At 36.4% G+C, this 12,228-nt stretch overlaps 2 protein-coding genes and 1 non-coding gene across 4 annotated transcripts; 2 read left to right on the top strand and 1 right to left on the bottom strand.

Moving 5' to 3' along the window:
- Positions 1–395: 395 nt before the first annotated feature.
- lhb (luteinizing hormone subunit beta) lies at positions 396–2,009 on the bottom strand. The gene is made up of 4 exons (XM_058652358.1): positions 1,578–2,009; positions 1,209–1,306; positions 921–1,039; positions 396–629 (listed from the first exon to the last, which is right to left on the bottom strand). The coding sequence occupies exons 2-4, from the start codon at positions 1,300–1,302 to the stop codon at positions 396–398; spliced, it is 447 nt and encodes a 148-aa protein (XP_058508341.1). The 5' UTR covers positions 1,303–1,306; positions 1,578–2,009.
- A 424-nt stretch (positions 2,010–2,433) lies between these two features.
- Positions 2,434–2,505, top strand: trnae-uuc (transfer RNA glutamic acid (anticodon UUC)). Its single transcript has one exon. It is a non-coding gene; the product is annotated as a tRNA-Glu (tRNA).
- A 745-nt stretch (positions 2,506–3,250) lies between these two features.
- Positions 3,251–11,119, top strand: LOC131474479 (cytochrome c oxidase assembly protein COX20, mitochondrial). 2 transcript variants are annotated; one of them, XM_058652360.1, is made up of 4 exons: positions 3,251–3,435; positions 3,867–3,981; positions 4,848–4,911; positions 10,846–11,119. In XM_058652360.1, the coding sequence occupies exons 1-4, from the start codon at positions 3,403–3,405 to the stop codon at positions 10,970–10,972; spliced, it is 339 nt and encodes a 112-aa protein (XP_058508343.1). In that variant the 5' UTR covers positions 3,251–3,402; the 3' UTR covers positions 10,973–11,119. The 2 variants fall into 2 exon arrangements, with proteins under 2 accessions (XP_058508343.1, XP_058508344.1); XM_058652361.1 differs by lacking the exon at positions 4,848–4,911.
- The last annotated feature ends 1,109 nt before the right edge of the window (positions 11,120–12,228 follow it).

Below are 12,228 nucleotides of genomic sequence, written 5' to 3'. Positions count from 1 at the left end.
AATTTCAAAGTTAAATTCTCATATTTGCACTTTTTAATCAGAATAAATCATCAACTTTGAGAGTTTATAAAACAGTAATTTCCATACGTTCTGGACAAGACTAACTAGGCTGTGTTCATAACAGCTATGACTACTAGCATACTTTAAATCAGACATTTATTCTGTGCACTTTTAGAGAAATTTCAAATTAAAACTCACATATTTGCACTTTGAATCAAAAAATGATCAACTTTGAACAACAAACTTAAATCTGCCAATAAGTAGTTACACACTGGAGCTTTTTCACTGGTTTTCATGGTTTTTATTTGTATATAAATGGCTGTTGACCCACATTGTTTAACTCTGTCATCATTATTATGTAGTAACTATATTATTTTTATTATAGTTTGCAGACGTCAGTAGTAGAAAAGTATGTCGTTCATGCAGATGTCGGGCTGCAGGCTCTCATACGTGCAGTCGGACATGTCCATCGCACACCTGCTGCAGCTGCAGCTCACAGCCACCGGGTACGTGACGCTCGGGTCCACGCCGGGACCACAGTCCGGCAGGTGAAAGGTCTTGTAGTGCACTTCCTGGTACGTGCACACGTGCTGGTACATGTTGAGGAATGGTATCTTGATGACGGGATCCTGGAGGGTGTGAGGGGAGTGGGGAAATCAGTGATTTTAGCTGCGGGGACACAGGAGCTGCTGCTCTACTGCTGCCTCATGTGGTCACTTTGTGTCACTGAGGTAAATTTGAGCAAAGACGTTCAAATGCCAAAGTCAAAAAATCCGACATTTGAACTTGGTGATGGAGGCAGCAGTGGAACAACAACTCCTGTGTGTGTGATGTTAAAATCACTGGTTTTCTCTGTGGGCTTTGGTGTGGGAGAGTGAGTGGTAATAAATGTGCTATAACAAAGTAGTTTCCCAGAATACCTTGGTGTTGCAGTGGCCGCTGCAGATGGTCGTCTCCACTGGGTGACACGTGGGACATCCGTCCTTCTCCAGAGACACCGTTTGGTTGACAAGCTGACACGGAGACAGCTGAGAGGACACTGAAGACAGCGTACATTTTTTTTTGTTTAAACAAACGTCAGCGCCGTGATATTAAATAATTGTTAGATCTCAGTTTATGAAGTTTTAGCTGCTAATTTGGTCGATACCTCCGAAATTTGATAAACCGTTAAAATTTCATCTCGGTCAAAGACGTCGTGTCTCGTTTACCTGCAGGAGCCGGCGGCCAATCAGACGACGAAGATCCTAGGAGGACGGTGAGCGTCAGGTGGAAGGTCAACCTCCTGATCTGCTCGGTGGCCATGTTCCTGCAGAGGAGAAACAACAACCAAAAATGTCCGATGTATGAGATACGTAGCGCGACATCGGAGCGTGATGTCGTTCCGGACGAACAACGACATAGAATGTCAAATGTGTCCTGGAAAAGATCAAAGATAAAACGTTCTTGATTGGGGGCCCCAAAAAAATCTGCCGTGGCCCATCTGTGGGTCTCCACCCACACTCTGAGAACCACTGTTTTAAATTCTTCTTCACCTCTTTGCGGCCACATAAAAACAAATGTGTGTCGGACAAACTCACCTCTGCGTCTTTGTCCACAGTCGTCCTCTGCACACCGTCTTTATACGACACAGACTCGGTGTCCTGGATCAAACTGGATCAAAGTGGACCTCATCGTGTTTCCACGCTGACTGTTTCCTGTTTGTCTTATTGTGTTTTTGTTTTGTTTTGTATCTGAGAGATTAATCTGTAACGTCCTGTTTGAGTCTGTGGGGACAAAGAGACGCTTCAGGGACATGGGGGACGTCCACAGATCATTAAAAAAAATGATGTCAATATTCTGAAAGTTTCATTTAAAAATTGCTCAGTTTCTCTGACTCATCGAAATATAAAACAAATCTATTTTTCTGAATTAAAGTAAAAAAAAAAATTCTTCGAACATGACAAAAAATGTTATTCAAGAATTTGTTTGTTTTTCTGTTTCTGTCGCAGAAATGTTCGGAAGAAAATAAACATCTTTTCTGTTTTTCCTGAATCAAATTTAATTTAAAAATTCTGCAGTTTTTCTGATTCTTAAATATTTTTACTCATTTTAAAAAACGTCTGTAAACGTCTGTAAACACTTATTGTAAGTCGCTTTGGATAAAAGCGTCTGCTAAATGACATGTAATGTACATATAATGTCTGCTGTTTTTTATGATTCAACAATTTTTGTCATTCAAAATTGAAAATTAATTTCTCCTCTTTTCCTAAAAAAGAACCATAAAAAGATACAACATTTAATTAAAAAATGATTCATAAAAAAATATTTTGAAGATTGAAAATCAGAGAAATCGAAATTGAAGTCTTTTTTTTCATTGTGTATTTTCAAAGTTACTAAAATATCTTCACAGTGAATTTTATGTGACTACGATCACGTTACCATCACATTACGTGGTCCCATATGGTCTAGCGGTTAGGATTCCTGGTTTTCACCCAGGCGGCCCGGGTTCGACTCCCGGTATGGGAACTCTGGTTTTCCAACAGAAATAAACGGCGGTGTTTGTAGGAATAGCCGTGGTTTGTTTAACTATAGAGATTATAAATGATCTCGCTGGATTACCGGAACATGAAACTGTGTCATTTAATGGAATCCGCTGGCGACGGTCAGCTGATCTTTGAGGTCACAGTGACTCCGCTGCTGCTTCACGTTTGACTTCACTTTGATCCATTCACATGGAAACACGGAAATCCCGTGAGATTTAAAAGACGCTGTTGTTGTTTAACAGGAAATGACACCTCGACCTTTCTCTCTTGACATTTATGAAGTTTATCACATTCACTTTGTAATTCAAAAGTATATTTAATGTTGTTTGTTAAGAGAGTTACAGCCAAAAAACAGAAAAGTAAAATAAATTCAGTTAAACTGACTTATTAATAATATATACGTATATATAAATATATATGTATATATATATATATATATATACACATATATATATACATACTGTATATATACATACTGTATATATACATATTAGAGTTATATAGAGTATATATTAGAGTTATATAACTCTAATGTATGTCAATTGTATTTAAGTTCATTCCATAGTACATTTGTATATAATATTTGTAACTACTTTTATCGATACATACTGTATATGTACATATACTGTATATTTTGTGTTTACCTAATATTTAAATTTACACCGGAACAAAATGTCTGTTTCCTCTTTTTACGGCGGCGAACAAAAGTGAACGGACCACCTTGGCATCTAAAGCGCATGCGCAGAGTGTTGTGTTTTTGGTCACCGGTCAACAGCGTTTCTTACGTGATAAACGTTCATATTTCTTATCATTATTATTATTATTATTTTTAACGTAAATGGTTTGTTAACGTTTACGTTAAACCGACGGCGCGGGTGAAATGGCGGGAGAAGAACAGGAGAAAAACGACAAGGTGAGGATTTAAATCCAAATGTTCTGGAACTCACTCGTACTTTAAGTTCGTTAAGTTAAGTCCAAGTTTAATGTTTTCACAGAATCAGTCGTTAACACAAAATGTAACGTGAGTAAACACGGGAAGCTACAACCTTAGCAGCAGTGCAGCTTAGCACTATCACGTATGCTCCAGGGAAACAAAATCTCGTTCGGATTATCTGTCATTTAAGACTAACTCGTGTCTAGAAAACGAACATTACGTCATATGTAGCGGACGAAATTATTCCCAGAATTGTTGTGTCCCATGGACATGTTCAGCTCACATTGTCATCCACCAGATGAAGTTTATGGAACACAGTATTGTTGTTTAGAGCTATGTCACAACAGTAAGTGCCACCAAAGAGGAGGAAGTAGAGTCAAATCAAATGTCTCTGTCGGTCTGTCCTCCAGGGTTTCAGGCTGCCGGGGTTTGTGGACGTCCAGGGGACTCCGTGTGCCAGAGAGGCCTTACTTCACGGAGCTGCAGGGTCATTAGTTGCTGGTCTGCTTCACTTTCTGGCCACAAGTGAGTTTTTTATTTATGAATCATCGGGTTTCACATTTTTAATGATTTGAATGAACATAAAATATAGTTTGTACACAGTAGGGCTGTGTGACACTGTGTGACATTGGTATCGATCCAATACCAAGTAAATACAGGGCCAGTATTGCCGATAACGATACCAATACTGATACTTTTTACTACTACCTTCTACTTTTGTGTAGGGGAGAGCAATGTATCATAATTTATTAAGTGAATGCATCATCAATATGCACATTTTACTGAAAACTTGAATTTTCATGATTATTTAATTATTTCGTAAGTTTTCCTTTAATTAATCATGTTTATGATGATAATAAAACACAGGACAACGTTTTCAGGCAAATAAAAACACTTTTATTAAGTAACTCTGTTGTGTTTATAGAAAACTCAAAACTCAAATTTCCCTTTTGGGGTGGTAATCTGCATTTGCAATTAACAACATCGCAAACATCGCAGGTTGCAGTGGTTTGATTTACAGCTGTAAAAAACCTCCAAACAGCGCTCATCTTCCGCTCTGCCATCACGCAGCCACAACAGTGCGCCGCTCGCCTCGCAGTGAGTGAGTGAGTGAGTGAGTGTTGCAGTGGAGGGAGGAGGGGGTTGGCAGCGGAGTAAAATATCCAATACCAACGTTAGTATCGATAAATATCCAATACCAACGTTAGTATCGATACTATCGATATTTTAAATCGATCCGCCCACCCCTAGTACACAGATTTAAAGAAAAATAGAATTTGTGTCTCGTCGTGTCAGGTTTTGTTTGTCTCTTATCTCAGAGACGGACGTTTTGTGGACCAGGTTTACACAAGTCTCAGGTGTCTCGTCCATCTTCTGTCTTTTGTCGTCAGGTCGTGTGAAGAGGTCATTTGACGTTGGCTATGCAGGTTTTTTCCTCACCACACTCGGCTCCTGGTGAGTCTTTATTTTGTCTCTTATCAGGGTGTCCATGGGTTCTTAAAAAGTATTCAAAGTTGATCAATCAATTTTGGGAAAATTGAGGCCCTTAAAGGCAACATAGACCTGAAGCTCCAATTAACGCTGCTGTTGTGTGTGTATCTGCGCCATGACCTCGTTTATGAAACCCTTAAATTTCAGAACAAACACTTTAGCCACTGCTGAGAAAATAGGCTTTTATTGTTTTCCTGGGCTCTGCAAAGTGGAAAGGTACCTGGCCAATCACAGGACAGTGGGAAAGCTCTCATTGGCTGGCCAATCACAACACAGTCCATGTTCTGGGGGTGTGGTTTTGGTCTGAAACAGCGCGGCTGACGAGAGCGTCAATGAGGAGATATTTACATCAGCTCGTTTGCAGCGACGGAGGTTTTTAACTGTGAAAACAAGTTAATATATGTAAGTAGACCTCCATAACTAACATATATATGTGACCATGAAAACAAGTTAATATATGTAAGTAGACCTCCATAACTAACATATATATGTGACCATGAAGACAAGTTAATATATGTAAGTAGACCTCCATAACTAACATATATATGTGACCGTGAAAACAAGTTAATATATGTAAGTAGACCTCCATAACTAACATATATGTGACCATGAAAACAAGTTAATATATGTAAGTAGACCTCCATAACTAACATATATATGTGACCACGAAAACAAGTTAATATATGTAAGTAGACCTCCATAACTAACATATATATGTGACCATGAAAACAAGTTAATATATGTAAGTAGACCTCCATAACTAACATATATGTGACCATGAAAACAAGTTAATATATGTAAGTAGACCTCCATAACTCACATATATATGTGACCGTGAAAACAAGTTAATATATGTAAGTAGACCTCCATAACTAACATATATGTGACCGTGAAAACAAGTTAATATATGTAAGTAGACCTCCATAACTAACATATATGTGACCATGAAAACAAGTTAATATATGTAAGTAGACCTCCATAACTAACATATATGTGACCGTGAAAACAAGTTAATATATGTAAGTAGACCTCCATAACTAACATATATATGTGACCATGAAAACAAGTTAATATATGTAAGTAGACCTCCATAACTAACATATATATGTGACCATGAAGACAAGTTAATATATGTAAGTAGACCTCCATAACTAACATATATATGTGACCATGAAAACAAGTTAATATATGTAAGTAGACCTCCATAACTAACATATATGTGACCGTGAAAACAAGTTAATATATGTAAGTAGACCTCCATAACTAACATATATATGTGACCATGAAAACAAGTTAATATATGTAAGTAGACCTCCATAACTAACATATATGTGACCATGAAAACAAGTTAATATATGTAAGTAGACCTCCATAACTAACATATATGTGACCGTGAAAACAAGTTAATATATGTAAGTAGACCTCCATAACTAACATATATATGTGACCATGAAAACAAGTTAATATATGTAAGTAGACCTCCATAACTAACATATATGTGACCATGAAAACAAGTTAATATATGTAAGTAGACCTCCATAACTAACATATATATGTGACCGTGAAAACAAGTTAATATATGTAAGTAGACCTCCATAATTAACATATATGTGACCACGAAAACAAGTTAATATATGTAAGTAGACCTCCATAACTAACATATACGTGACCATGAAAACAAGTTAATATATGTAAGTAGACCTCCATAACTAACATATACGTGACCATGAAAACAAGTTAATATATGTAAGTAGACCTCCATAACTAACATATATATGTGACCATGAAAACAAGTTAATATATGTAAGTAGACCTCCATAACTAACATATACGTGACCATGAAAACAAGTTAATATATGTAAGTAGACCTCCATAACTAACATATATGTGACCATGAAAACAAGTTAATATATGTAAGTAGACCTCCATAACTAACATATACGTGACCATGAAAACAAGTTAATATATGTAAGTAGACCTCCATAACTAACATATACGTGACCATGAAAACAAGTTAATATATGTAAGTAGACCTCCATAACTAACATATATGTGACCATGAAAACAAGTTAATATATGTAAGTAGACCTCCATAACTAACATATATGTGACCATGAAAACAAGTTAATATATGTAAGTAGACCTCCATAACTAACATATATATGTGACCATGAAAACAAGTTAATATATGTAAGTAGACCTCCATAACTAACATATATGTGACCATGAAAACAAGTTAATAGATGTAAGTAGACCTCCATGACTAACATATATGTGACCATGAAAACAAGTTAATATATGTAAGTAGACCTCCATAACTAACATATATGTGACCATGAAAACAAGTTAATAGATGTAAGTAGACCTCCATAACTAACATATATGTGACCATGAAAACAAGTTAATATATGTAAGTAGACCTCCATAACTAACATATATATGTGACCATGAAAACAAGTTAATATATGTAAGTAGACCTCCATAACTAACATATATGTGACCATGAAAACAAGTTAATAGATGTAAGTAGACCTCCATGACTAACATATATGTGACCATGAAAACAAGTTAATATATGTAAGTAGACCTCCATAACTAACATATGTGACCATGAAAACAAGTTAATATATGTAAGTAGACCTCCATAACTAACATATACGTGACCATGAAAACAAGTTAATATATGTAAGTAGACCTCCATAACTAACATATATATGCGACCATGAAAACAAGTTAATATATGTAAGTAGACCTCCATAACTAACATATATGTGACCATGAAAACAAGTTAATAGATGTAAGTAGACCTCCATGACTAACATATATGTGACCATGAAAACAAGTTAATATATGTAAGTAGACCTCCATAACTAACATATGTGACCATGAAAACAAGTTAATATATGTAAGTAGACCTCCATAACTAACATATACGTGACCATGAAAACAAGTTAATATATGTAAGTAGACCTCCATAACTAACATATACGTGACCATGAAAACAAGTTAATATATGTAAGTAGACCTCCATAACTAACATATATGTGACCATGAAAACAAGTTAATATATGTAAGTAGACCTCCATAACTAACATATACGTGACCATGAAAACAAGTTAATATATGTAAGTAGACCTCCATAACTAACATATATGTGACCATGAAAACAAGTTAATATATGTACGTAGACCTCCATAACTAACATATATATGTGACCATGAAAACAAGTTAATATATGTAAGTAGACCTCCATAACTAACATATATGTGACCGTGAAAACAAGTTAATATATGTAAGTAGACCTCCATAACTAACATATATATGTGACCATGAAAACAAGTTAATATATGTACGTAGACCTCCATAACTAACATATATGTGACCATGAAAACAAGTTAATATATGTAAGTAGACCTCCATAACTAACATATATGTGACCATGAAAACAAGTTAATATATGTAAGTAGACCTCCATAACTAACATATATATGTGACCGTGAAAACAAGTTAATATATGTAAGTAGACCTCCATAACTCACATATACGTGACCATGAAGACAAGTTAATATATGTAAGTAGACCTCCATAACTAACACATATACGTGACCATGAAAACAAGTTAATATATGTAAGTAGACCTCCATAACTAACATATATGTGACCATGAAAACAAGTTAATATATGTAAGTAGACCTCCATAACTAACATATATGTGACCATGAAAACAAGTTAATATATGTAAGTAGACCTCCATATCTAACATATATGTGACCATGAAAACAAGTTAATATATGTAAGTAGACCTCCATAACTAACATATATGTGTGACCATGAAAACAAGTAATATATGTAAGTAGACCTCCATAACTAACATATACGTGACCATGAAAACAAGTTAATATATGTAAGTAGACCTCCATAACTAACATATATGTGACCATGAAAACAAGTTAATATATGTAAGTAGACCTCCATAACTAACATATATGTGACCATGAAAACAAGTTAATATATGTAAGTAGACCTCCATAACTAACATATATATGTGACCATGAAAACAAGTTAATATATGTAAGTAGACCTCCATAACTAACATATATATGTGACCATGAAAACAAGTTAATATATGTAAGTAGACCTCCATAACTAACATATACGTGACCATGAAAACAAGTTAATATATGTAAGTAGACCTCCATAACTAACATATATATGTGACCATGAAAACAAGTTAATATATGTAAGTAGACCTCCATAACTAACATATATGTGACCATGAAAACAAGTTAATATATGTAAGTAGACCTCCATAACTAACATATATGTGACCATGAAAACAAGTTAATATATGTAAGTAGACCTCCATAACTAACATATATATGTGACCATGAAAACAAGTTAATATATGTAAGTAGACCTCCATAACTAACATATATGTGACCATGAAAACAAGTTAATATATGTAAGTAGACCTCCATAACTAACATATATGTGTGATACCAGCACTCCGTGTCACCTTTAAAAAGTATTAAAGTCTTAATCGCGATTTTCATGATGTATTTAATGTTGTCCATGGAGTTTGAAAGCATGCATGAATGTATTTATTTCCCCCCACTTTTGTTAAAAACAACTTGCTGCAGGATCGGTTCAGGGCCACACGCGTACATGTGACATTACGCATCTTGCGAACGCGCTCCTCCTCCTGCCGCAAAATAATCGCATGAAATAAACTCCAAAATCGTCAGTAATTGTAATGTAACTTTGCGGACTCCTGGTTGGAGATTTCTGAATTTCAGCAATGGCTGAAACCTGTTTCTGAGAACAACCAGGAGGCCTTTTGTATATATTGCAGAAAGAAGATGAGCGTAGCCTCGATGGGCATCAGTGCTGTTAAGTCGCTTATGCACGGCGCCACCCACAGGAGAGAGCAGGAGCAGCTGTCTATCGTACTTTCTTAGCTTCACCAGTGACAACAACACGACTCAGTATTACGACAGATGAGACAAATTAGGTAAATCGTCAATTTTTTGACAATTTTTATTAGAAGTTTCAGTTTTACTGAATGTTTATACCTCTAGTACTTCATGTAACAACACAACTGACTATTACGACAGTGACTTCTGCCTCGCTTCATGGGCCAATTTATTCTTTCCAGCTTATGAGTTCCTTGTGGTCTATAGATTTAATTTAATTCAATTCAATTTTATTTGTGTAGCGCCAAATCATAACATACATTATCTCAAGGCACTGAACAAAGACAACATCAAGGAGAGCAGAGAACCCCAACAGTTCACACAATGAGCAAACACTGGGCATCAGTGGAGAGAATAAACTCCCTCTTAACAGAAGAAGAAATCTCTGACAGAACCAGGCTCAGAGATGTGCGGTCATCTGCCTCGACCGGTTGGGGTGAAAGGAAAATGGGGGACAGAGGAGAGGTGGGGGACAGAACGGGGGGAGAGAAAGGACAAGATGGAGATGAGGTACAGTTTATACAGTCAATGATATGGACTTTTAATTATAGCACAGTAATAATGGTGATGATATATATGATATGGGTAGCCTGAGAGAGAGAGAGACAGAGAGAGAGAGAGAGAGAGAGAGAGAGAGAGAGAGAGATCTTATTTTGAGAATGTCTTGAAATGAACTTCAGGATTCCTGCAGATGCGCTGCTTATAGAATCAGCTGTTCCAGACATTGTCCATCACATCTCGAGTAAAAGTTTAATCTGTTAATATTTAAATTTGGTTTTTATTTCTTCTTTCTTTCCCTATATTGGGACGTCTTCACTAACTGTCCACAGTCTTGTCTCATCCTGTCTTCACATTTGGAACAATATTTTTTAATTTTGATGAGGTTTTAGAGACAACTATTTCCATTTTTCCTCTGTGGCCTCAGGTGTTACTGCAGGATGCACAATGCTCAGCTTCGTGTTCAGCAGAGAATCATTCAGGAAGGAATCAAGAACAAGATCATCTACGAAGGATCGGGTCTGGATCCAAACAACAAACCTGGACCTTCATGATCTCAACTGATTTAACATCTAATGACTGTCTTTGTTTTTGTGTCACGTTAAACTGTGTCAGTCTTCATGTGGAAACGTCAAACGTTCTAAAGTTCCCTCTGACTTTTTAATTCATTTTATCATAAATATTAAAATCTTGAAAATAAATTGTTGACTTAAAGTGTGTTTGTCTTCTACTGTATTGTAGAAATGAAGTCAACACTTTTGAATATATTTTTTAGCATTTTAACTCTTTTAATCAAAATTTCTCAAACATTATTCCAAATGTTTCCACATCAAATAACACAAAATATAATATTTTATATTACATGATAATGACATTTACTTTACAGGGACAACACAACATTTCATGTGTCAATGATTACCAACTACTCTCGTTAGTAGCTGCTGAGCGTATCGGTTGTACGGAGCTCAGCAGCTACAACGAGCTGCTGTTGAAAAGTAACAATACAAGGCACCAAACTTCACCTAAAGGAAGGAGCAGTGCCAACAATGTCTTTGTGTGCTTGTTCTGTCGTTTAGCATTAGTGATAGCCAGCTACAGGCTAAGCTACACGCTACACCCGTGTTTCATTTGCCTGTGTTTTTATCATCTTGGTAACCACGTTATCCAAGCTACAGGCGTCCTGCAGCAGTCTTTCACTGTCACAGTGTCTTCTGACTCTAGGTCAGACTCCGGATCAAATGCGTAGGGGATTTACGGCATTACTCAATGTTTGATAATTGCTAGCGGTGTATCTGCCTTTCCAGAGGGGGAGCTGCGGGTCTGAGAGCTGACGTGCCAATTAAGTCACTTCAGAGTAACTGGCCAATCACAAGACAGTCTGTGTTCTGCGGGTGTGGTTTTGGTCGGAAACCGCGCGGCTGGAGAGAGCGTCGGTGAGGAGACATTTACACCGGCTCGTTTTTAGCGACAAGGACATTTTTGACCATAAAAACGACTTGGTGTTTGTAAGTACACCTCCATATCTCACATAGAAGTGAGATAGGACCATGCTATGGCCTCTTTAATCATTTTTGTGTTTAACTCACTTCCATCACCTTCAGTGCCAAAAATGTCTCATTAAATCTCAGTAAGGTCTGTTATTATTTTCTAAAAATAGTGGATTAAAAAAGCTAGTGGATAAAAGTGGGGTTGGAGTGGCTCAGTGGTTAAGACTGGTACCCTGTGTGTGAGAGACATCATGGTCGCAAGTTCGACTCCACCCTTGGCTGATTGTACTTAATTCCATTGTAAGCCACTTTGGATAAAAGCG

The sequence above is a fragment of the Solea solea genome, chromosome 15, assembly GCF_958295425.1.
Source record: "Solea solea chromosome 15, fSolSol10.1, whole genome shotgun sequence".
In the NCBI taxonomy this organism is placed as follows: Eukaryota; Metazoa; Chordata; class Actinopteri; order Pleuronectiformes; family Soleidae; genus Solea; species Solea solea.
Note: the sequence above shows the minus strand (reverse complement) of the source record. Positions and strands in the feature narration are given on the sequence as shown.

Bases quoted from the DNA above. Each gene is read 5' to 3' on its own strand.
- lhb (XM_058652358.1), bottom strand. From the start codon at position 1,302: ATGGCCACCGAGCAGATCAGGAGGTTGACCTTCCACCTGACGCTCACC. The intron at 1,040-1,208 runs GTAAACGAGACA...CGCTGTCTTCAG, and splicing joins TTGGCCGCCGGCTCCTGCAG to TGTCCTCTCAGCTGTCTCCG. The intron at 630-920 runs GTATTCTGGGAA...CACACCCTCCAG, and splicing joins GCGGCCACTGCAACACCAAG to GATCCCGTCATCAAGATACC.
- LOC131474479 (XM_058652360.1), top strand. From the start codon at position 3,403: ATGGCGGGAGAAGAACAGGAGAAAAACGACAAG. The intron at 3,436-3,866 runs GTGAGGATTTAA...TCTGTCCTCCAG, and splicing joins AACAGGAGAAAAACGACAAG to GGTTTCAGGCTGCCGGGGTT. The intron at 3,982-4,847 runs GTGAGTTTTTTA...TTTTGTCGTCAG, and splicing joins GCTTCACTTTCTGGCCACAA to GTCGTGTGAAGAGGTCATTT.